Below are 26,964 nucleotides of genomic sequence, written 5' to 3'. Positions count from 1 at the left end.
GATCGCATCTTGTTCAGAATTGAGAACACACTCTTCAGAACAACATAAGTTACACATGTTGTTCATACTGAAAAGAATAATCAGATAAAAATGATCACTTACTCTCCTAACTTTGCCCAGATAGCCAAAGCTACTCTCAGTATTATTTCAGAGCCTTCAAAGAATACTGAATCCCAGATCTTCAGAACCGTATGGTTAGGTAGGCAAGTGGCAAAGAGGGTCAGAAACCACTGCATTGTGAAGACATTTGTAAGTGGAGGTTCGTAGCCTCCTGAAATAAAAAAAAAAAAAAAAAAAAAATGCTTAAAGTAATTGTAATCTACTATTATTATTTTACAAAGAGTATAAACTGCATACTGAAATCCACCAGACATCCTAGTACCTCTATTATTGCTCAACACTTACTTAGCCTGCAGCTGTCCAAAGATAAGCTGAGAAAAAGAGCAATGGAAAAATGACATACTTGGTCACCTTTCATTCTGCTGCACTACACGAGGCTCTAAGCAGCAGCATTGGTTTTGGACTGTAGACTTTGGAAAACACCACACTTCTTTTTTTTCCCCTTATTATCAGAAAGATTGCTTTTCCTTCCCCAAAGCCATGTGAGCTACAAGCTTTTATTTAAAAAAAAAAAAAAAAGGAAAAAAGAAAAAAGTGCGCTGTATTTCTCCAGAAACTGATGGCTAAGAAGTCTTTATCTACATTGAAGGTTAAGGTGACTGTCTCTGTAAAGTCTTATCTATTGTTTTAAAATCCTGATGTACTGCCAGCTTAGCAGAAGCAACTGTAACACCTTCAGTTTTCCTTTTGGCTTGTTAAGTTTCAAACAGGATTTAGTATTTCAGCCTGAAACTCTGAACTTTTACTTTCTTCTTATGCTCAGAGAACACTTTGTGCATCCCAGTATCAACCAATGTGCTGAAGGCCATGGCCAAAGAGGCTGCTGCCTGTGAAAACGCTTTCAAACAGCAAATACTTCCTTGATACCCTTTGTTTTTGTACAGTTTGGGCACAGTCACAGTTTACTTACATGGAACATGGTAGCAGATCTTTTCTAAGATGGAAATCGGTGTGTACTTAGCTTCCAGACTGCAAAAAGCCACACTCCCCAAAATACTCTCAAAATAAAAGAAGAGCTGCATCTTGTTTAAAAAAAAAGTCTGGAGGGAATGCTTGACCAGAAAAAAAACACAGTGCAAAGCCAGTTTTCAGGTAGCAACCCAAGAAGTACTTCTGAGTTTTTCACTTTTGTATTGCTAAGCATCCAGGTGAAGAAATACTAATCAGCCACCACTGGCTCTTACACTGGAACTCTTCCCAGAACAGCCGTGTAAGCTAGCAACTACAAGCAGCAATGGTAGGACAGGTATCTTGAGCTAAGGCAAGAAACCACCTTTTCAAGGTAGCCCTTGTACTACGCTGTGTGTTAGTGTTGTCAGTCCATACATTTTATGTCCTTGTCAACATGATTCTGTTTGTAGTTAATGGTGGGACCAAATTATTTCCCCTTTAGTTTTTTTCTGAGAAAGCCACCTATTTATGTTAAGGTTATCAATAATGGAAACCATCATCTTTCACTTTAACAATTTAAAATATATATTCTAAGCAATAAACTCATGTAAACACTTGAAAGACTATTTTTAGACCAGTGCTCAGATGAAACAATAGCAAAAAGGAATTAAATAGCATTTTCTGTTAAACCTACCTCCACTTTCTCTGTTAGCAGCTCTTTGTAGGGTGTCTAAGTGCTGGGACAGTTCAGGAAGCTTCATTCGTAAAAGATCTCGGAAAACAGCCATATCCACAGAGAGAGCACGGAGATTATTGACAAAATAGCTATCAGGAAGCACCTTATCAATTAGGTAAATCATGATCTGTGGAGAAAATGAAATATAATCACGTAGGACTTACAGAGCCAGTTATTTTCTAGGAATAACAGAAAAAAAAAACCCCCCGAATTTAACATTCTCTATTCATTAAAGAATGGCTTGGAGCCAGTGGTAACACATGACTCTGGTATCTCCATTTATATGGGGAGAAAACATTATCATTTTAAGTATCCACAGGTACTCTAGGTATCCACAAGCAATCAAGGTGTAAAGACCTCCTGAAGCTGTCCAGAATTTATGAACCACTACTGACCAAAATCAATGTCACAGTAGGCCATGCCCAACTGGAAGCATTACTCAAACCAAAGGCAACTTTTGGCACTTCTGATGCTGTACATGTTTATGAGATTCTCCACACTGTTGGAAAGTTCCACTGTCCCTTCTCTGGTTGTTAACTGCCACAACTAGAAGACTGATCTTCCAAGCAATTTTTTTTCCCCTCTCCAAAATGCAAGATACTGTTCTTTAAAAAAAAGATTCTCCACACATTTTACTGTAATGTGTTACTATGTGCTGCACTTCATCTTGTCATTTTCAAAGGTGCTAAATTAAGCAGCATGAGGCATTTTAAACAGACATCTGTTTCAAGTGAGATAGCTCAACTGCATTGGTGGTAATGTATTAACTGGATCCTCTCAAACTTTTGAGAATGAACAAATGCAACAAAGAAATATGCAGAAGTTGATGTGTATCATCAGCCCAACAGAAGATCCTGGCCTTCACTTCAGGATCTTTTACACTCTCTATGGCCACTCTACAAACCGTATCCAGAGAACCTGCATGTGGTCATCCCGTCTGCTTCAACTCTCCATTACTCCTCTGCTAAAATTCAAATGAGCATCCTTATCATCTGTTTCATACAGCCTCTAATGCTTGAGAGGAGCGTGGCACTTTCATACACAGGAGACAACCCTCCTTCCAATCCCTCTCTTTTCGTAAGATGCCCACAAAAATAGTTTGGCAGACCCTGGACTTCCAAGAGCACCACCTTACATAGTCTTACTGCTTCCTTTTCTCTCTCAACTGCTTGTGACTGCATACTACCACCTGTCCTTGCAAGATTTTTTTGGGGCAATAACAGTCTTCTGTTCCATGTTTTAAAGTATGTAGATCAGTAGTTGATACAGGCAAGTAAATAGCTTTTCCACTTTTTTTTTTTTTGTTTTTGTTAAGTTTTAAGGATTAAAAGGAAATAGGTGATCAAAACATGGTAAGCAAGTAAGCTGGAGTGTCATATTCTGTCAGATGCATTCCCTAGCATTTGCTGAATACTGGGACACCTCACTGTCTTTTAAAAATATGCTTTATTATATTCAGAAATATTTCAACCAATGGAAGAATAATTTAATATAACAACATTAACTTACAACTATGCTATTTGTGTTTTCATTAATTTCTTATGACATAAGCCATAAATACCTACCTTAAACCATTTTATAAAGGCTTTTGCTCCCTTCCCACTGTTTGGTGGGAGCAAAATCAAGAAATCTCAGATATATGACAGCACAGGGAAGAACAGAAATCTTTTTGCCACACTGAAGTCCATTCTATTTCACTGGCATGTGAATTGTTTTGAGAATGCCTTTTTAGAAAAAAAAAGCAGCTTCGCACATTTACCAGTTTGCAATAGATACTTTCTTCATGACATCTCTCTCTACACATTTATTTTTATTATTTGACTTTGTAATGTTTCCTCACAATAATGTTCAAGAATAAATGGTTTTTAAGTTTCAGTATCTACAAGACTTTTATGCGTACTTTAATAGCTTCTATACGTGCAAACTGTGATTTTCTTGCTTACCATAATTTCAGTAGGCTAACTTCGAGGTGTCTTAAGGGATTTAACTTAAACATGCTGTCGCCGTTTAAGGCTCTGTCCTAGTCCAAACCAGGACACACGCTTACCTTAACTAGTGAAGACTCAAGCACCCCTGGCCACGCATCCACTGAAGCTACCATGATGGCTCCTGTGCTATTAAAGCCCCATGATGTCCATAGTATCAGCTCTTTCCCAGTCTCTGGGAGACTCTTCCCAGACACAGAGCTTTTCTTTATAACATCCTTCCCAGAAAGGGGACTTGACTGGCGAGCCCCGAGAATCCCCTTGCTCCCGTAACTCCTAGACTCTGCAATATCTGCAATAACCCCAACATAGTTTTCCCCATAGCTCCAGTCCTGAGGGCAGCTTTACAGGCAACAGCCTCTGCAGCTGTTCCGAAGTTACTCATCATTTGCTTTAAACTGCACAGTGACTACAACAAAACAGCCACGTGCTAATCCCCTTCCCTTTTCCCTCTCTCTTCTGGGGAAATTCCAACCCTGCAAAGCCCATGCACTAAGCTCGGAAAAGAAATTACTTTATTTTCCATTCTAATTTTTGCCAGGTAAGAGCCATTTTGGTGCTAACAGCCTTCAGTGCTTTACCTCTCCGGGGCAGTCTGGCACCATTCCATTGTCTCCTTAGCACAAGGAGCCTCACACCACTCACAGCAAAAGACAATCCAATAACATACGGATGCACACAGTTCTTCCAATGAATTTGGATTTCATAAACCTTGGGCAATCATATTTCCTATATCATCATAATGTGTTTTAGGAGCTTCTGGACAGTGTAAGATCACAATAAAATGTAAAAAATTATAGTTAAAAATACTGAAGAAATTTTTAGCAAGAATTGTTGAAAGGAAATTTTAGTCTCTGATATAAAGGTATATTATGGTATTTTCTTCCTATTACACGCAGCTCTCTAGAGTGAAGTATTGAATAGCAGCTAGCTGGACTCTACTACCAAAAGCTTCATATGTTAGGAGCTCTGAGTTAAATATTTACCATATTTAAATCATTGTCTAAGGCAAACCAAACAGCTCAGTATCTCAAGAGTCACAGTCATCTTTTACTAATTTAACCCCAACTCACACACATGAGCAAGTTTACTTAAGGAAATTTGCACATGATCTTGGCAAACCTTAAACAACATCCTGTAGCAAACTGTATTTCCATTTTCTGACATATTATAAATTTCATTAAGCTTTCTTTTAATTAGAATAGAAAAGGTCTAAAAATAAAATACTGTATCACTAATGTAGCCCAGAAAGTAGCTTCAAAGTGATTTATTTTAATTTTAAATATTTATGTTGTGTTTTCCTATAATTTGCTTTAAAATGCAGCAGATTTTTTAAATGCCTCGCACGCTACTGCCACACAAGAGGATAATGGAATCTGAAGGTTTCAGCTACCTATGGTGTTTGGAGGCAGATTTGGGATTATGGGATAAGATATTCTAAAGCCAGTAACTGTGTTCCGATTTATTTTTATTATGGCGAAGCCCTCATTTGTTTCTGTTTGAAAAAAAATTTAGAGGTGATAACATTCAAACTCTTCATTTTAGCTCAGACAGGATAACAAACAATCTGCAGATACAAATCAGCTGACTCCTTTGAGTACTGCTCTTTTAGGCTGTCTACAAAATTCACACACTGGTTTATTCTAAAGTTTGCTAACCAAAAGCAATCTTCAATACTGAAAAAAAATATTGTACTCACTTTCAGAGCATCCCCTTCATTGCCTTCCATTACTTCCAGAATAAGTGCAGCTAGTATGTTAAATCCTTGACAATAGCCAACAGATTTATTCCACCTGGCATAAGCCAGCAAAACGCGTTTTAATACCACTCGATCTTGCTCTGCCTCCTGGCCACAGTACGAACTGCAACCTGTTCGGTGAAGGTCCTTTACAGAAGAAAGAAAAAAAAAAAAAAAAAAAAAGACAAGAACAGGCATAAAAGACGTGCATTTTTCTTCCCGCTTTAGTTCTCCTGTCTGTCCCAGTTTTCCTTCCACCTCCACCCTGCCAATACATACTCCTAAAGATGATGACAACGTGTTTTTTTTTTTAATCGGTAAACCTTTAGCTTACTGAAGGGAAACAGGTTCAGCAAGCTCTTAAGTAAACAAGTTACCTAAAAAGATGTTCATATGAAATTGTCACAGGAGATTTTAACAGATATCTACATTTCAAAGAGGCAATACATAACAGCTGCTTAATTGAACAAAAAAGAGCAACTGTTTTTAATCAGAGTATAAAAGAACTGCCACGCAACTGTTTTCAAAACACTGAGAACCAGAAACAGTGTCCTTGAGATTTAAGCAATTTATAAGTGAAAGGCAAAACATGTACTATAATTTTTAATATTTCATGAGTAATATCTATAAGCTTAAATTACCAAGTACAGATGACAACTGTAATAATCAGAAATACAAAGTATTTTGCTCCGCATATTCTAATTAACATGATTATAGAACACAATCTCTCCTAAATAGAGTAATACCTCCTAAATAGGTAAATAGACTAATTAAGTCACCACAGCAGTACAAATCTGTTAAGCTCTTTCCTAAAACTGCCCACTGCTTTAAATATTAAATGTTAATCAGCTAAGAAATATAGACAAAGGTATTTCACTACTGTAAAAGAACTGAAAAATGCTCAATTACTATAAACACTTTTTAATCCCAGCAAACATTTGTGTTTGTTTATAAAGAAGAGGAAAAAAAACCACACACTTATGTTCCTTTGTCTCCATTAAACTCCAGAATTTCTTTTAAAATAAAAAAGTAGAAATTGAGGGGGGGAAAAAAAAAAAATCAGTAATAGTATTTTTTTTCCGAGCTAACACTACCCAGACCAGTGCAGAACAAGGACCAAAGAAGGAAAAGAAATAATTTTGGTGGGCCAAAGGGAACTGAGGTGTAATTTTTGCCAAAGCAGTTGCAGAAAACAAAATAAATCCAAATTCCATCTATTAAAAAAAAATCACTTTTCATTAAAAAATTAAAATAAAATAACGAATTAGCTATCTACCTTTACAATCTGGATGCCCATAGAGTCATCATCAGGATTACTTCTTTCATTGAATGTGAAACGCATGGTTTTATCCCAATCGATGGCTATACTGTGTAAGTACTGATCAGCAAGGGTCAGCCAAACCTAGAAATACACAAAGCAAGTCAACAAAATGAATCATTTCTCAGATAAAATATTAAGTTTTCATATATACCATTAGATGAACCTCATCAGCTTTACCCATACATGATCTGTTAGACTTGAAATACGCAGAAGACGACTATATCTAAAACAATTTTTGCACAAGTAAAGTAATACATTGCTCCCTAAAACAGAAAGAAAGGAAACAGTTAGCATTGAGTGTCCAGATCTGTGAACTGCTTAAAAGGTGCAAGTCCATTGTCAGAAACTGAATCCACAGGGGCCCTCCAACATGGAAGCACACTCTCCTGCAAGGACCCTCCTTGCCAGTTCAGCCCTTCTAACCTCATAACGAGAAAGGAGTTTTATAAAAAGGTAACACTGCTGCAGGCTTTCCTCAAACTCAACCATGGATCCATCTCCTGGACATCCCACAAAAGAAATCTAGTAGTGCTTCTCTTTACCAGAGATCTCTTCTGATCAGCTTTGCAGAAGAAATACTGTCAATTATTAACCATTTGGGATTGACCTGAAAGTATCACTTGGATCAGAGTGACTTACTCTTACAAGAGGGCTTTCTAAACTGTTGGTGCTACCGGGAGTTCTGAAAACAAACATTTTCTTTAAAGCCTAATAATTACCAGAACAGATTTATGCACACGTATCTAAGACAAAGGCTGGACCTTTATTAAACATTTGAAAAGTTCCTGAATCATGAAAGACATAATAAATCATACAATGACAACAAGCAGCAATAAAGGATCTTTCTCTTCAGGAAACTGAAAGAAATAATGAAAGCAAATTGCTCAAGTTTTATATCGGCCGTTATATCACCCAAATGAGAAAAGCAATTCAGACACTTCCCACAGATTTAAACACTTAGATAGGTGCATGATGAAGGAATTTATAGACAGCTCCCAGAATCTCATGTTTTCTGCATTTAAATGTCCCTTCCCACACTTTGCAAAGCCACCCATGCGGAGGAATGCCGCTGTTCTGCCTCCCGGCAGCCTTTGGCACTGCTGACATCCTAGTGATGTTGTTTGACTGGATTCTTTATCTCTGCCAGCCCCAGAAAACAAATGTCACATGCCACAGCAATAATGCAGATGTCACCCTGCTCCTTCTGCTGCCAGCAAAGGCAGCAATCAGCATGCTGCCAATACAAAATGCTTCCTTTATTTTGGTATCAATCTTACAATCACTGGGAAACCAGAGAATGGCAGTGAAAAGACAACCCTTTTCTTAATATTACTTCTTTGGTTAGCATCATGTGGTCACGGGTGGGCAAACACAGAGATGGACAGAATGAGAAGGAAAAGACAGAGATCAGAGTTGGATGATGTGCCAGAGCATACCCTCAGCTCTGCTGATGACACAAAACTGGGAGGAGCAGCTCATAAGCTCAAGGGCACCTTGACAGGCTGGAGAAATGGGCTGACAAGAACTTCATAAAGGAGAAGTGCAAAGTCCTGCACCTGGGAAGGAACAACCCCAGGCACCAGTACATGCTGGGGACCATCTAGTTGGAAAGCATCTTTGCAGAGAAGGAGCTGGGGGTCCTGGTGGACACCAAGTTGACTATGAGGCAGCAATGTGGCCTTGTGGCAAAGAAGGCCAACAGCCTCCTGGGCTGCATCAGGCAGGGCACTGCCAGCAGGTTGAAGGAGGTGATCCTTCGCCTGTGCTCAGCACTGTTGAGACACACCTGGAGTGCTGGGTCCAGTCCTGGGCCCCAGCACAAGAGAGATACAGAGCTACTGAAAAGAGTTCAGCAAGGGGCCACTAAGAAGATTAAGGGACTGGAGCATCTCTCCTATGAGGAAGAGCTGAGAGAGCTGGGACTGTTCAGCCTGGAGAAGAGAAGGCTTAGGGGGAATCTTCTCAATTTCTATAAATACCTGAAGGGAGGGTACAAAGAGGACAGAGACAGGCTTTTCTCAATGGTGCCAGTGACAGGACCAAAGACAATGGGCACAAACTGAAACACAGGAGGTTCAATCCGAACATCAAGAAACACTTTTTTACTCTGAAGGTGACAGAGCACTGAAACAGACTGCCCAGAGAGGTTGTGGAGTCTCCTTCCTTGGAGATATTCAAAAGCCATTTGGACACAGTCCTAGGCAAACAGCTGTAGATGACCCTGCTTGAGCAGGGGGGTTGGACCAGATGACCTCCAGAGGTCCCTTCCAACCTCTACCATTCTGCAATTCTGTGACCTCTGCTACTCATGTACCACTGAAGTGTCTGAGAAATTTAATGGAGTGTGGAAAAAGAACATTTCAGGAAAGAAAAAAGGCTGTTAGATGGATATAGTGATTCACTGGAGTTGTAGATTAAAAGTAAAGTCATAGTGGTGTGAGGAAAACGATGCCACTATAAGTCTTCTGTTTCCTTCCCTTCTCATTTGTAAAGAGGAACAGTTCGGTTTGGAAATATAGCAAAAAGAAAATAGGAAAAGGCAATTAATCTGGTGAATCAAAAATATATGGAACTACATATATTTTACACAGCTTTAAAAATATTCTTTTTATTAAAATTGCATTTTTAAAGCTGAGATTGTCTGACTTGGTTTTATATAAAAGATGAATAGGCATGCCTTTTTTTAGGCTAGGGAACTTCAAACGTTGTTGAAGAAAGCACACAGAATCACAGAATCACAGAATGTTAGGGATTGGAAGGGACCTCGAAAGATCATCTAGTCCAATCCCCCTGCCGGGGCAGGATTGCCTAGACCATATCACACAGGAACGCGTCCAGGCGGGTTTTGAATGTTTCCAGAGAAGGAGACTCCACAATCTCTCTGGGCAGCCTGTTCCAGTGTTCAGTCACCCTCACCGTAAAGAAGTTTTTCCTCAAATTTAAGTGGAACCTCCTGTGCTCCAGCTTGCACCCATTGCCCCTTGTCCTGTCAAGGGATGTCACTGAGAAGAGCCTGGCTCCATCCTCTTGACACTTGCCCTTTACATATTTATAAACATTAATGAGGTCACCCCTCAGTCTCCTCTTCTCTAAGCTAAAGAGACCCAGCTCCCTCAGCCTCTCCTCATAAGGGAGATGTTCCACTCCCTTAATCATCTTCGTGGCTCTGCGCTGGGCAATACAGTAAGTTTAGCAAAATCCCACTGGACCCTTTCCTACAACACTAACTCAGTGTGATTTCCCATTAATAGTGCACTCTACCATTCTGCATCACTCCTGATGTTGAACTTCCCTAATTTAGGCAATTTTCCTTTCCCCCTTCAAATGTTTCTGTGAGCATTCTTGTCAGCACTAGTATCTATCAACTTCGCCTTCATAAGTATGACAGCCTACACTGGCGATTTGTTCTCCTTTCAGCTGATCTTCAGCTGTGGGGGCAAGCTTCACCAATGAAATTCCTTGACACTGACAGAATGAAGCAATAAAACCTGCACCAGAATAAGTTACCTAAGCCTCAAGCAGAAATAGCCCGACTATTGAAACCCCTCTCCTCAGTCTCTACAGCTGTCCTATGAGGCTATCACTGAAGAATGTAAACTAGGAAAAATCCCCTGTACAACTTAAACTTAAAACTTCCAAATATTTGTCAAAAAACACTGATAATATTGATGTCATTCACCTCTCCTAAAAAACCCACAGGCAATACGTACCACAAAGCATACAGGTCTACCTACCTTTCTCCGCCATTCTTTCGGTATGCCTGTTGGCAATCGGGCCACTGCTTTGAGCGCATCATGCCACTAAAAGTAAAAGCATCAAAAAACGTATAAAATCCGCCATTAGTTTAATGCAACAGTATAGCAACATTTACAACACTGCAGACATGCACATTCGTTTCGTTTTACTGCACACACTTCAGAGTTTAACTGCTTAATCCACTCTCAGGGAAAATATAGATTAATTAATTAATGATATAACAAAAATATAATATTCTAGGACACAAAGACTTATGAGATATACGAGTACTCAGTGAAAGCCTATTGCATTTTCCAAATACTAATGGAACAGCTCGATGCAAGTGCAAATAATATGCTGACATCATGATGACAGATGCATTTTTGAACTAGGGCAAGTGCCTTGATTGAAGAGAACCCAGTCCTTCATAAACTCAAAAGAAAAATGAATCAAATTACCTGCTGAAAACCATTTTGACCTAAAGATGGTTCAAGAGTGAATTTCAATTTTGTATCAACCCCTAGAAACACAAAGGAAAAAAATAATCATGGTCATTATTTTCATTTAGCTCAGAAGGAAAAAAAAAACCACACAATTGAAATAAGAACACAAGATTTCAGCTACATGTTTCAACAACTACATTTCAACCTGTTTCTGTGAATTCTTGTCTTATTAGTGGATTCAAGGTACATGTTAAGAAATACATGGACAAAATTTTTTAAAATTAAGTAATACCCTCTTTAGTCTAATGATGTAGTTCAGCACAACTCATTTCACTAAAAGTCATGTAGTTCAGCACAACTCATTTCACTAAAAGTCATGTAGTTCATTATACTATAAACTGTATTTGTATACTGCAAACTATCATATGCATCCATAGAAAAAATACATAAAGAGACAGTTTCTTTCTATCTGTTTCAACTTCTTGACATTAAATCACTCAAAACTCATTTCTAAGTTTGGGGTGCTAAAATTATTTTATTGCTCAGAATATAAAATTTTTTATAATTCCTCAGAATATAAAGTACAATTGGTCAATATTCTCATTTAAGTTTAGATTTTATTTTGACCACATGAGCAAATCATTTTAATTGTTACAAAGCACGACTGCTAATAGTCTATAAAATACAGTATTACACAAAATACTAGGATCTCAAGTCTGGCCTACACTGGATCCTGACTGTGGCACTGGAGTATGCCGTAACACGAAGAACAGCAACACTTTTAATTTGCTTTACGTCCCCATCTGGAATGTACAAGTCTTCGGTCCTTCAAATGCCGCTGTCCAGAGCTCAGGTGCTGAACGCCGTGCTGCATCGCATCCCCTCCCTCAAGGCTTCAGGCATAAAGAACAAAGTCTGTCTTTATTTCTCCTCCATAATTTAATACGATGTATTGCTCCATATTTAAAATTATATTATGCATAGATTCTTCTCTTTCTAGACTATCAAGCCAAACATTTTAATATATATTTTAATAGCCATATGTATAAAAAAACCCTCAGATTTTAATCCTGCAAGGTTTTAAGTATATAAAATCCATGCTAATCAACTCACCAGTAATACTCAGTGCTTTGGAGGACTAAGCCTGCGAGCCTGACAGAAACCCCAACTGTAGTGGCATTTGCTAGTTATGGAATGTAAAATGAATTTCAGCATTTGCATACTGAAGTGCTCGTAAGTTAATTTAAAAACCTTACTGCTTGATAAATACACATTTAAAGACAAAGCCTTCTCCTTCAAGGCTTTCTTTTTTTTTTTCTTTGGTGGAGGTAGAAGGAAGAGTGAGAAAGGAAATTCACACAAAAAACAGTATTGTTTAGAATTTTAGCATTTTAGAATTGCATCACAGAGACCTGGGGATTGGTGCTTTCATTCCCCTGCTTCAGATTTAAAAGACATGCTTGTCAGATTGAGAAAAATAAAAGCTTTAAAACATAATAGAAATGTCTTGAAAAACATTAAAGGATTAATAGTTATTCCTGGAAGTAACTGTTTATTAGTATTCTTCCCCATAAGTCTATGGCACTCAGCAGGGACTCCTAATAGATAAATCTTATCATAATAATTAAAAGCAATGTAACAATGCCAGTAACCTAGTAAGATGAAATTGTGTCACATTTGCTGTAAATGTGAAAAAGTGAGTCTCGTTCCCAAGCAATCTAGTGGTAAGTACTGGAAAACCCTAATACATACAAAAAGACATCATGACCAAAAACTCCTTTTGTTGAGGTAACAAATGTTGACATGTTATCTAACACTGCCCTGTAGCAAAGAAGCAATAGCCTTCCAAAATAATTATGTATTCATTTCCAACTCAGCAGCCAAATATTAATCACTTCACAGTTTTCTAAGACTTAACGATCCCAGTAACAACTGCTCTCTTTTTCTTAAAAGCTTCCTAAGAAAGATGCAAGCAAAGACAGCCAAGTCTGGAAAAGATCAAGCACAATAATATATAACCTTAGAGTAAGGCAAAATGTATCTATCATTTACATGAACATCACAACCAGGGAGCTCACGCAGAGGCCCAGATAGCTGTCTCTCTTGATTACATGAGATTGAAACAAGACCCTTGAACCTCCATCTATGAAAGTTTATTAAATCAGGACAGACAATTAAGACAGTTGTGAAAATTACTAGAAATGAGAATAACATCATGTGGTAACACCAGACTACACAGTGCACTCTCTTCAGCGTGGCAAGGAACCTCTCGGTCAGGCCATGCACTGTAACCTCTTGTAGAAGCCATGGAGTCTGGGTCCCCTTATTTGTTCCCAGTTAGAAATATTCCCAAAATAAAATTATGTGATGGTTTTGTGACAGGGTAGAGAAGAGTCATGGAGAGTGAGACACAGACCATACATGAATGGTTCCTCATTCCTATCCATTTTAAAGAATTTACCTTTCCCAAAACCAAAAAACTACAACCTTGTTCAATAAAAATACAGCAAGCAAGCAAGTAAAAAGAAGCTGCAACACCAACAGTACAGATAGAGCAAGGAAGGCTATACCCACCCAGTAACTTCTCGGGGCATCTGCAGGAAGGCAACCAGCAAGCTAGAAGCAGCACTTCATTGCCTGTTATTTATTTCTGGCACAAGAACTACCTTGCTATGTGCAGTTTCTGCACTCTTCACTGAATTTGTCCTTGGACTTTAGAGCTTCAAGAAAATTAATGCCTATCTCTATTCCAGCCTCTCTTGGTTTCCCAAACATTCCTACCTCCATCGTTCCCCTTTTCCATCCCTGCACATACAACTTCTTTTTCTGCACTCATTCCTGTCATTTTCATCCTGTCCACTTTTGCCTGGATCATCACTAGTCTTTCCCCAGGGCCTCCTTCCACATACCGTCCTTTCTCCCTTACACTTCCATCTTCTGCTACATCTTACCAGCAACTCCCCTTAATTCTGCATTCAGTTGCCTTCTCCCCACAAACTAACTTAGATTCCCTGATAGCTTCTTCCCTCCTCAGTATCCCACATCCATCCATCCACCCCTACCACAGACCTTCTGCACCCATTTTCATTGGATTTTCCTCTTTTTGTCAATCCTCCATCTCTGGGCCACATTCCTCTCCATCACATAAACACATGCTCTTTGCAGAAAAGACCCCTTGGGGCCTTATGGGAACTTTTCTTGCCCAACTCCTCTACATGGACAGCCTAGCAGAAATCTACCATATACGCAGCACTAGTTCCTACTCTCAGGGACTGTAAGTGCTGTCAGTACAACTCAGCCCTTTTACATCAAGCCAGCCAGGCTATAGTGTCATTTGACATATTAAGTATCACCTCCAGTTCATACACTTTCAACTGATGCTTCATACCTAAAAAACATTACCTCAAGCAAGCAGGAATGTGTTGGGAACACATATGAATTATTAGCTCCACAAATACAAGCATACACAAAGGTACACATTTGGCACCAGCCAAATTTCTGAAGGGTAGGGGAACGCCAAAATAAGGCCTGTTCAATGCCCTTGCAACCAGGTCACCAGAAATCACTGCAGAAAAGCTATTTAAAAAAAAAAGAAAAGAAAAAAAAGAAAAAGATAGATAAAAACCCACAAAACCCAGTCCTGTTAGCTTTTCTATGTAAAATACACAACGTCTCCTGACAACAAAAGGCTGTAAGAAGGAAGATTATACCCGTAGGATTCCCAAATACTAGCAGTCTTCCACTGTGTGGCCAAAATGTAGCACAGGACCACATAATGATGGGAGAAAAATGTTGTGGTCAGCCAAGTACCTGGGTGAAGGAGACAAATCCCCACTCCTCAGCAACATTAAACAAAAGGATGGGGCAAAGTCCAGGAATTTTTTCAGAAATACTAAACCAGAAAGAGCATAGGAAGATGATCTGTTCTGATGCACATATGTGAGCTACAAAGCCATAGCTTCAAACTTCCAAAGCACACCACTGTAGGTTCTTGGCTGTACTTAAAAGCAGCTGTTGAAACCTCTCCCATGGAAAGGCAATAAATATTTTATCGAAAACAAATGAGGAGAAAGGCCTAAAGCAGCTTTGTGTGCAGTGGGAGTCCAAACTTGGGGAAAAGAAAGACAATGTAAACTACCACCTTATTGTTGCATGTTGTTTCAGGAAGATTCTTAGCCTTGCCTTGTAATTTATCTCTAAATGTAGGTTTTCATCTACAAAATGAGAAATAGAAGTAACATTCTGAGTAACTCTGCATAAAATCACTTTTGTCAGGAGCCAGAGCTCACTGGGATGTATCAAAGCACATTGAAAATCTGCAGTCTACATAAACTTCTCAATACAAACAGACTGCTGATACAGACACTAAGAAAATCTGGAGGAAACTTCATTCAGCTTACTTTTTAAGGGCTCATTATGTGCCCCATCTCCATCACTCTATGAAAACGTGCATCCTGAATGATGTTATTCTATTTACTTGCATATGAACAATATGGAAACCCCAACCCAGTGGGGCATTTGTGGTTATGCCTCCGATCATCTCCTTTGGTCTTTGTGGGAGCGTAAGTAAAAGAATGTCATTATCCAGATATCAACATTACCTGGGATATTAGAAGACTACTGTAGGAGCAGGGGTCTGTGAGAATTATGAGTCAGGTAATCTCCTTGCTAACAGCAACCCCATAAACCTATACCAGAATGTATCCAAGACCTGATTAATAATAGCGTTCGAAACTCATGTCAAGCACAGAAGCAATCAGCATTGTGTGCTTGATGCACACACAGCTAGTCCAATGGGAAACCGAGTCTTACATGTTTCTATGCATTGCTCTACGTTTCAGCAGACCTCAGGCTTGCATGTTTTGTAAACGCCTCGGATTAGGCAACAGATCAACAACACTGTAGCTACAAGTGACAGCTTTAACATTGTAAATTAAATTCAAATTTCCAATACTTCATAAAAAAAAAACAAATTATCCAAAATTTGATGGCAGGCAACTGGAATCTAGCATTCAGTAATGATCACCCATCAGGGCTTCTGCTGAGAGCCCACCTCCCTGGAGCAAACACACGTTGTTTTAAGGACCTCCTGGTCCTTAAAAGATTTTGGTGCTGAAGCAGGATCCAGAGAAAACAGCCGCAGAGCCGATGCCTTCCTTCCCCCTTAGGAAAGGCATGGTTGCGAATTTAGACAACACCCTACCGCAGACAAAGGCTGGGCGGGAGGAGGGGTCTCCGGCAAGTCAAGAATTAGCAGGTTTGTCGGGAGAGGTCTGGAGGGGCGGAGGGGAGACCGCAGGGCCCCGGCAGCCCGGCCACGCGGGGGGGTGGCCGGGAGAGGCTGGCGGAAAGCAGCGGCGCCGCGGCCCGGGGGGAGAGCAGAGGAGGGTGGAGACAGCAGGGACCGGGCACGGCCAAACGGCACAAAAGCGCTGCGAGGCGGCTACGCCGGGCGGGAGGAGCGGGGACAGGAGACGGGAAAGCTGAAGAGCCGAGCTGGAGATCCGCCGGGTGGGGAGAGCCAGAGCCCCCCGGGGAAGGGGGCAGGGCGCTGTCCCCCCGCAGGGCCCGCGGACGGCTCCGGCCTCCCGCCCGAGGCCGGCCTGGCTCCCCCGCACCTGCCGCTGGTGCCTCCGGCCGCTCCCCAGCCCGGGGCGGCCTCGCAGGCCCCGCTCCCCTCCCCGAGGCCGGCCCAGCCCGGGCAGGACCCCCCGCCGCCTCGGCCGCTGCGCTCCGCACAGCCCGCCGCGCCTCACGCAGGCCGGGCCCCGCGGAGGCTGCCCGCGCCGCAGCGGCGGCCGACGAGGCGCGGCCATTTGCCTCCGGCCGGTGCCAGTCGCCGCCACCGCCCCCGGGGAGCAGCTCCCCCGCGCGGCGCCTACCCGCGGCCCTCATCGCCCTCCGGCCGCGTCCTCCTCGCCCAGCCGCCTCCGCGGGCAGGCGGCGGCCCGGGCCCCGGCGCTCCCCCTTCCCCGCTAAGCCGCTTACGGGAGCGCAGCCGCCGCCTCGCCGCCCAGCCGGGGTTACCTGGCTCCAAGGTGCAGAGCAGGCGCGGCGCCGTCCGAGAGATGCAGCTGCGCTTCTTCAGGACAATGCTGAGGATGGTGCCCACGCCGCCGCCCGAGCTCTGCCGCTTCAGGCATCGCCCCCCGCGCCGCAGCGAGCCCGTCAGCCTGTCCTGCCGCATGGCAGCCCCGGCCCGCCGCCCCGCCGGGCGCTCGCTGGCAGCGGTACCCGACAGCTCACCCTAGGGCGGCGGGGCGGGGGGCATGGCGGGGCGGAGGGCCCCGGCCGGGCGGCGCGGCAGCCGCTCTTCGGGCTAGCGGGGATCTGCAGTGCAGAGACAGCAAAGTCGAGGTGCGGGAGAGATGAGGGAGGACAAGGAGAGGAGAAAGGAAAAAAAGGGGAGAGGGAAAAAAAAAAAAAGGAGTTGCTCCCGCCCCCAATCCTAGCATCACTGCCTGAATAAACCAGCAGCCTCCTCCTCCTCCAGCACCACCTGGGATGCAGCAGGCGAAGGGGAGCAGCAGCTCCGTGAGCTCAGCGGTGGCAAAGGGCTCCGGGGCAGCAGCACAGCACTGATCACCCAACACATGCAATACTGACACGGCTCACTTGACGCCTGCTAACAGGGGGCAATATCGAAATTTCTGCCGAGAATGAAATGAGCTAAACATCCAGCAAAGATTTCTCACGTTGGATTCTGGCCTACAGCTGGACATGTATAGGTAGTGCCGCTGCCCCTTTCAAAAAGCTGTCCTGGGAAGGAGGCCCACAAGCGCCACCAGACCAGGGAGCAAGGGGAGAGCGATGGATGCAACAGTATCTCAATGCCAGGGCAGGCTGGGGTCAGGTCCTGCAGGCAGGGCTGCTCAGGGACAGCCCCAGCAGCAGCAAGAGCAAGTGGGCTCCACAGTTTCTGTGTTTCTGACTCTCCAGCACAGAGACTTTGAACATCCTCAACTAAAACAACAGCTTTTTCTATGAACCTAAACTGTAACTGCACTTACTACGAATGACATGCCGTGCACCAGTTAAAAGAAGCTATTAAACAGCATTGTGTTAGATGCATTTTCCAGTGCTATTTGACCTAACAGCATCTTAAAAGGGTTTGATACAGAATTTCAAACTAGTGCTTTGATTGACAAGAAGGAAAAGTATTTGAAATAATGATAGCTTTTACGATCCAAACCACTCAGTGTTCCTGTGGAAGGAGAGTAGATTTATCACACGACATTAGTCAAGCTCAAAGACCAAGTCACCAGAAGTCTGAGTCTACCTGCCAACATCCATAGCTTTGAAACAATCTGCTCCTTTATTAAAAAGATGTTTTTCTCAGCCAGGTTACAAAGATAGGAGAAAACTGGCAACAGATAAGCAGAGAAGCCAATTATATAAAAGATAGACACACAATGTAACACAGAGAAGCAAGTGTTTTTAAGATCAGTTATAGCTATCTTTAGAAGTTACTGTTAATTTTTCAGAGAAGCATGATTTTGATCATGCCTCTTTAAATATCTGGTTCGGTTTTGGAAAAAAGTCCCTACATTTGAGCTGCTAGATGGCACTCTGAATAGATAACTGAGTGTGTTGGTGGTTCTTTTTTTAACAAAGGTGACACTTCCCTGCTGACGTAAATGATGCAAATCACTTTATTTCAGTGCCAGCTGGAGATGATGATTTAGTGGTTAAAGCATCAAATTTGAAAAGAATTGATCTCCCTAGGTGTACAGATTGTACCAACGGGAATGTAACAGAAATATTTAAATACAGAAATAACCATGTAATCTCTCTAATATTATTCTCCTCTTCCTTAAAGCAGCATATGCAAATAGCACCACATCATTCTTGGATCGTTTCAAGACTGGCTAACCCAACACCACATGCTGTTGCTCAAAGTCTCAGGAGCCATAGCCAAAGTTTCAGAAACCACTCATTATCCATACAGTGAGTCATCCCAGTCACTAAACTGAACAAAATCATATACTACCTTCAACTTTTAAACAATTACAAATCAGCTCTAAGACAGACATCAATACTTAACTGATGAGGATAACCATCTCTCTAAGTGAGAACTCAGTGTCCTCATTACTGCTATTTCTCCTACTTGTCATCTTGTCACTATATAAGAAAACTGGAAACAATCAGGACAATCATTCTGTGACTTGGGACATGCTTACTTCTACGGGCCAGCATACCATTAAGGAGCTTTCCCGCATGCCAGCCAACTAACACAACATTACCCTTAAGAAAAAAAATGCAAAAATGAACTTCAGGAGACAAAATGAAGAAGCCAAGCCATAGTAATGGGTTTGATGACTCACTGGATCATTAGCACAAATGGATTTGAGAGCCTCCCATTAAGCATACATATACATATCTTAAGGGCAAGAGCCTAGCTTCTAGAAAAGTGGATTGCATTGGGTTTTAACCACCGATCAGGCAAAGCCTATAATCTGTCTGTGGCAAGACACGTTCTGCATCACTCCCTGGGCTTGCAGACATCTAAGCATGACACTGCATGTCAGCAGCTTGTATAAATTTGCTGTATCCACCACTGTGGATACAGTAAATAGTCTTCAATGATGGGGAAATTTCAGACAAATCACCACAGTTCCAATTTGGTGAAAATGCAACAAATCTGAACTCAAAGATGTCACCAGCCATCATGAATCTAGTTTGATACACCAGTGCAGAGAGGTCTGGCCATGACCATAAGTCCTCACCTGCAATTACTGACACGACAGATGATGCTCAGAAAGGATATGGAAAAAAAACTAAAAACAAAACACAAAAAAATCTCAAAGCATTTTGGCTAGCCCAGACGTTTCAGCTCCAGATATTTTGTAATAATCAACCTGAGATTTTGCTTTTTTCCCCCTGTAGCTCATTTATTCCCTCCCACACAACAGTCACTTTCTGAAAAACCTTACCTCCTCATTTGGTATCTCTTTGCAGTCTTGCCACCACCTGCTAACCGTGCCTTTTAAGGCCAGAGCATACTTCATAAGAAATATGAGTTCACACGTATAACTTACTCAATTGTTACAATCAGGCTTATGGCGATTGGTCCTACAATCACTGCCAGGTTTTGACATAGAGAAACCAACTCCATTTACCTTAAACCTCCCCATTCATCAGCCCACTTTCTCTTCTGTCTGCACTGGGACAATGAGGTAAAATACAGTCAGCTAGAAAGGGAGAATGAGCTGAAGCAGATGGGACAGTGACAGAAACAGCAGCAGAAACAGGGCCACAGACCGATCTCGCTTTTAAAGAAAAGGACATGTTTGTTTGCATGGAGCTTTAATCATCCAAACCCAGGATTACTGGAAGGCACAGTTCACTGCTTCTCTTCTGATGTGTGCAAAGAAGACTGAATGTAATCAAAAGACTGAAAATGGTAAGACATTTTCAGCTGGATCACTGTATTTTATAAACTCCACATCCTCCCCTTTATTTCACAGAAAAGTGTACAGACCTCCTGTAATTCTGATTCACATCACAACATCCCAGTAAACTGGTGAAAGTTTGGGAAGAAAGCTTGTTTGCCATACTTCTGGACACCTGCGTTACCAAAAATACTTAAAGCAACATGTACCCATGAAAAAATATATTGTAATAAATATATTGTATGATAATATTGTAATGTGTTTCATCCCAAAGCATTTTAGAAATTACATTTAGGCAGCATCGCTACACCAGCTGCTGATAGTGCAAATATCAGAAAGAAATATATATCAATAGGATAAGGGAAAAAAACATATTGCAAACACAAGGCAAAACCTACTGTATTGACCACATCATAGGGCCATTGTCTGCTAAGCCCCAGAGTTCTGTATACTACCTTGGTATATTACCACTTGGTTTCAAACAGCTCTACAGAAGTTAGCAAATTTTAAATCTGTACCAACACATGTTCTGATGTGCATTCTAGTTCATCATGAGCTTCAAAAGAGAAAAGATTTCACTTTTGAATTGTAGTGTATAAGAGAAAACACATGGAATGAAATATGTCCACTTTGGAAGGAAGAAAGGATAAGGCAGTTTGAGATTCTCCCAGGAAGCAAAACTATTTTATATACATTTAGCCCGTTAAACCACCTTCACCATTGGAGCACAAAATTCCTATCTTACCCAGTTCTATATGGGTTCTATTACTAAACATCCCCTCTGCCAAAAACAGCTCCACTTCCTTCTGCTTGATCCTAAAAGCCTAAAGACAAGCATGACCCACCTGGAGTTTCACACTCCTCCAACACACAAGATGAAGCCACCTCTGACAGCTTGAAAAGAGGCCTCCAGCTTGTTGGGTCTTTGACACTGAAGGAGGCACAGACCAGCACTCCTCCCACCTCAGCCTGCAAGCAGAGCATCACCTCCTGCATTGCCTCTCCTGCCCTACAGGCTCTGTTAATGACTCGCCACCTCAGACTCTACAGGCCAGCAGATGCTCTGATCTACCAGCTACCTGTAACTACTGTGTGGACCACCAAGCACAGAGCCTGTAGCACTGTTTTGCATATCCACAGTTGCATGAGCACATGAGGAGGGAGTCTCTGGGTAAGAGTGCACAGATCGGTGTTATACAGAAGGAGAAACACTATTTTGGACTAACAGATTCAGTTCTGCCACCAAGCTGGTCTCTGCTCTCAGACAAGTTATCCAGGGTTGTCTTTACTGGACAAGGGATGGTTCCAGAACCAATACGAGAATGAAGTCTTGCTACTGTGTTTGTCCCTAGAGAAGGTTCATTTTACGCACTTTCGACAAGTAGGGCTCAGGAAAACGGAGCAGTGTGTTGACACACCACAGTCTCATCAACACAACATGAATATTTAAAACTTTTCCATTGCATTAGTCATCATTTGTATCACTTTGTAAATAAAATTCACAAAAGAGGTCAGGACCTCACTGTGTCCTATATTAGATATCACAGACAAAAAGAGCAGAGACAATCCTTGCCTACAAAGGTACTCAGTGCAAACATAAACTACACAATGGACAGGAAATAACATCTATGATTTTCAGAAACAGAGAACCAAGATTTAAATTATAAGTCTCAGGAAGCATGCAGCAGAGCTGAGAAACAAATCCAAACAAGCTCAGTTCTAGTCTAACGCTTCCTCTTCTTTAGACTTCAGGCACATAGCCTTCCTACTTACTTCCCACTTCAAAAACTGACAACACAGTAAGCACTCTTTAACAGAACCTTCTCTTGAAGGAAGCCCTAAAACAGCACACTTGTTCTTGGAGGGTTTAAGAAAAACAGAGGATCTGGGGAATTCTCTTCCTAGGGAGCGCTATCCAGCCATGGGGCTTTGTTTATAGCTGTCTGAAAGAGAATATTGCCTGCACATTGTTTAGCCATATCTATTGAGGACTGATCTAGAGAACATCATTAAAATAGCACTGCTTAGTGTAGTGTATATCTTTCAACGGGAATTTAATCTACAAGACTATTACTCCTGCAAGAAGCTCACAACAGCATATACACTACACGATCCTTCAGCTTATCACAATCAGGATTCAGCCGAGAGGACTTCAGACTCAAGTTTCTTCGTTATGATCTTTAGTATTTTTTTTTGTCATTCTCCCCGTTCCCTCCTGTACACACTATCCACTCCTGCCTTCTGTACTACACATGGGCATACACTAGGATAGACTGGTAAGAAAAGAGAAAAGATCCCTTCAATAGAGCCAGGTCTCCTTGACCCCAACATCACCTGCCCACAAATGTGTGTTGTAATTTATCTTTTGGAAGTGATGGACAGTTACACCTAGTAAGTATATTTACAAGTTGAATAATATTCATAATCATATTGCTTCCTGAAATTTTTGGCAGATACGATACATCCTGAGAAGTATACCAAACTTTTCCAGCATCAGTGAAAACACTTGAAATATCATACATCTGTGATGAAGGCATCTGTAAATCAGTTGAGAAAGCAGTTTCCAGCAGTTTCCAGCACAATGGGGTGGAGCTGTGATGACCAGTTTCCCATCTAGGGAGGCACCACATTCATAGGCAGTGAATCAGTGCAGGTAAGGCTGACTGCAGTCCCTCAACTTTCAACCAGGTTGTTGTTCTTAGAGTGGCACAAGATGCTTATGCAATTGGATCACATAGGTGAGAATATGAAAGCCCTCAAAAGCATCACAGGTTGCTAAAATAGAAGTACAGACATGCCTGTAACCCCCTTGAACGTGCCTCTAACCTCTCTGCGTTTGTAAATACATAGATATTTCCATGAATGAGGGAGGTGCAGAAAGACTTGACATCTGTACAGTACCAAGGCTAAGGCCAGCAACAGCAGAACTGCATGTACGTGTCTCCCAGACCTACGCTCAATCCAGTAGGACATGAAGCCCCTATTTTCCTAAGTTCTTTAGGAAATCAGTGAGCAGTAAGCTACAAGCTTTTCTTAAACCTGTCTCTACAACACAATCACACTGAAAGCTAGGAATATGTTAACATTCAAATGCTTTACATGCTCCTATGTCACCAGCTCTCACCATCACACCATTAAAAAGCTAGTGTTCTGCAGCATCTGGAGTTCCTAGGTCAAACTGGTTTTGAGGACAGAAGAATTAAATTTGCTGATAATTCAGCAATGCTGAGCACACAAGTGACAGCAACCAGTGCCAATGGACTGGATACAAAGTGTGGCCTATTTCACTCCAGGCCCATCACTGCGAATTGACCGTTCTGAGAGCTTAACAAGAGAGAATTGAAAGAATTCCTGAAAACTAGAAACAGACTCATGTTTTTTAAACATCATGCACCACAGATCAGAGGCATCTCAAATACTTCAGAAAAAAAAAAAAAAATCTACTTGGACATTACAAAATAGCTGCGATGTGGAAACTTATCCAAACACAGGGTTTGATGGCTGCACTGAAAGGACAAGGCAGAGATTTAACTTGACACTATCCACATGGGAAACAAAAAGGGGCTTAAATATAATATTGCTCACAAAACAGAAGTTAGCTCCCCGTATTATGCCAATAATAGAGGACAACAAACTTGCACAACTGAGTACGCCTGGTATGATATTAAAGCTATTTGTATTCACTGCAGTGCCCATAAATCCTAATTCTGGGCTGCAGCGTTATTGCAGTAGGTGCTGTACAAGCACAGCAAAAAAACAGACTGCCTGCTTTAAAAGAAAGAAATAAGGGAAAAGAAAACACATTAGCATACAGAGGAGCACAGGGAGACAGTGAGGTGATATTGGAAAGCATGGTGGACAGTAGTCTTAATATAAGAGCTGCTATTGTGTTTCTGCAGGCTTCATGGCAAAGATGAGTACGAAGGAACACATATGAAGGCGTAAGGTCAATAAGAGGGCTAGGGATTAGGTTTTAATCATCAACTCAAGTTCAACATGGCTAAACGCCTACAAGGAAATATAAACACGGGGGAAATTGAGAAGGTGCTTGTTTTAAAATAATTGTGGGATGGAGGTAGGAGGCATGAGCTATCCTTGAATATCAAGTAAGAAATAACAAGGATGTAACAACAGAGAAGAGCAGGTTGTGAAGAGCTTTGGCTATTAAAGCAATGAGAGCAAAACATTGACTAGATCTACAATGACCACAAGGGAAGCACAGGCACCTAGCACTCACGTGAACACCTGTGTACAAACACTAAAACGTAGGTGTGTTAATTGTAAGCTGAAGTCCACTGCTACATTTAATTATTTGTACATATGTATGTTGTCTTCCAAAAGGACAAAAGTACACCCAGCAAAAAAAAGAGTCTGCAGAAGCTTTCGATGTCCCAAATGCTTCCAACAAGCTCTTAATCAGAGAAAAACAACAGATAAGTAAGTTGATGGATCTTCTCATGTTGTGAAATTGGGGGTGGGGGGACAGAATTCAAAATGAGCATCCAGGCTACTTATTTTTTTCTAATTTGGTTCAACCATATAAACAAACTCTGAAGTAATCATTGCCATCTGAGGAGCACAGTGATCTGTGTTGCACTGATGAAGAAAATAAAAGAAATGGGGAACAGGGCAGGGAATAAATTTAGTTTATTTATGGCCTTCATGTCCTGACTGTAACAGTAAAGCAGATCATATGCAGTTACATTAAACAGTTAGTTGCATCTCAAGAGCAAGGTAAAGTCATGCAAGGACTGCTAAAGTAACAATATATTTTAACTGCTGTAGTAACGAGTAACATAAAGTCTAGAGTTAAAAACTGGAATAAAAGTCATAGCAATGCTTACATGCTCGATAAAGTATATAGCGAGGACCTTTTAAATTAAATACAAAGTAATGAATTGAAGTGAGGTCTCAGAGAGCAAATGCCCTTTTTTTGTCAGAGAAATTAACCGTCTCTACTGAAGCACAGAATAAAATAAATTATTTTGGTAAGGAACACAGTAAGAAGAAAAATTTTTGACGATGCCTACATAAAAATATTGCTGAAAAGCATGATTATAAAAATTAAGAAATGTTCCCTAACCTTGCTGAACAATATGAAGTAAATGCATATCTTGGCCAGTATTCACACCCCAGAATCCTGCTTAAATGCTACATGGTCATTTTAAAAAACAAATCATCAAGTCAGCAGAAAAACTAATGCAATATATGAAAAAAGAATTCTGACAGGTATGATTTGTAGGCACGCTTAAGAGAATATTTGCAGAAGAATTGAGGTCATAGCAGACTGCAGGCTCCCAACTCTAAAACTGAGCTGCTCTTCCTTTACTGGAATCTGCTTATTTGCTTAGCACCTAGCATAGAAATTGAATTTTAGAGTGTGAATCATCAGCTTCATTGGTCTGAACTGCTATTTCAGTAACAGCAAGATTTTAATCCCCCCAACATAATTAATGAAAGAAAAACCACCTTATGTCCCCAAGACAAGATTTATCCATAGACAGAACACTTTCAAAGATCTTAGCTTAAAAAGTAATTGCCAAAGTTAGAAAAATGACTAACCATAAATTGCTTTTGCTTTGGGTCAGGAAGCACTATGGGAATGGGACCATGTTTCTACATAAATGTTTTTATATGTCGTTTAGTACTTATTTGCAGTAATGCTAAGGCCATCCATCAAAGACCAGGCTCAGGCTGTGCAAGGCTTTCATTAGATACATAGCAAAGAGACAGGGTGCTCCTGCACTGCCCAAGGACAAGAGTCCTGCTTCCAGCATGGATCTTCCCTCTTCCGGTACACGTGGCCTCTGTGGACAGAGCTCTGTTACACGGGAATGAAAACAAAACCCTTTCTGGGGTTGGGGAGGGGAATGGGGTTCATCCCAAGAGAAGCTATTGTAAGCCACATAGAGCTCTTGGAACCACAAATCTTGATCAGTCAATACAGAAGTCCTCCACCACCACTAAAGTTCTTGGATCACATATGCATTGTTTCCTATTTGCAGATGCTACTACTTCTGTAAAGAAATGGAAACTTTCCCATTAAGTTTTGTGTGTACATGAAGCTACTGCAACCCCAAGTTCTCCAGATCACATAATTCCCTTCGTCTCCCACGCGGGCCATAGCTTCACAGAGCTCATTCTGCAAGTGTTGGAAAAGGAAGCAGCTAACAAAGCAAACGAACCTCAAACTACCACCCCGCCTCCCTGAAAAAAAGTACATATGTTAGTCATTTAAGCAAGTTTGACACAGAGACAGCTTTTTTGGTGAAGTTTGTAAGATGAAGAGGAAAAAATAGTTACCAGTCACGACAACATTACAATTCCAAGCTTTTTTGCTCAACAATTAAATGACAAGATTTCAGTTCATAACCCACTCTCACAAGACAAGTTTATAGAACTCAGTGTGTTTAGGATTAATCAAAGGCTCATTTTGTACTGAAGCCTTGAACCATTAAAACGGATGTTGAACATGTACAACACCACGCAAGCATGAGTTTCAGTAACAGCAAAGCTCTGATTGTTTATTTACTACTGTGTAGCTTGGGACAACTCACTTCACTCCTCTCAACATGTGCTGCTTCCACCAGCTTGCAAGTGGTC

The 26,964-nt window shown here is 41.3% G+C and overlaps 1 protein-coding gene across 2 annotated transcripts in view; it reads right to left on the bottom strand.

Annotated features, from left to right (window-relative positions):
- TBC1D30 (TBC1 domain family member 30) overlaps positions 1 to 26,964 on the bottom strand; it is a 60,565-nt gene that overhangs the window by 15,129 nt on the left and 18,472 nt on the right. For both annotated transcript variants that reach the window (XM_068400942.1, XM_068400944.1), the window contains 6 exons: positions 10,985 to 11,046; positions 10,526 to 10,591; positions 6,747 to 6,872; positions 5,432 to 5,617; positions 1,706 to 1,874; positions 103 to 271 (listed from right to left, as the gene is read on the bottom strand). In XM_068400942.1, the coding sequence (XP_068257043.1) occupies positions 103 to 271; positions 1,706 to 1,874; positions 5,432 to 5,617; positions 6,747 to 6,872; positions 10,526 to 10,591; positions 10,985 to 11,046 (778 nt within the window). The remainder of the gene's footprint in view (positions 1 to 102; positions 272 to 1,705; positions 1,875 to 5,431; positions 5,618 to 6,746; positions 6,873 to 10,525; positions 10,592 to 10,984; positions 11,047 to 26,964) is intronic.

Source organism: Nyctibius grandis, chromosome 5 (genome assembly GCF_013368605.1).
Source record: "Nyctibius grandis isolate bNycGra1 chromosome 5, bNycGra1.pri, whole genome shotgun sequence".
Classification (NCBI taxonomy): Eukaryota; Metazoa; Chordata; class Aves; order Nyctibiiformes; family Nyctibiidae; genus Nyctibius; species Nyctibius grandis.
The sequence above is the reverse complement of the archived record's forward strand: the minus strand, read 5'-3'. Positions and strand labels throughout refer to the sequence as shown.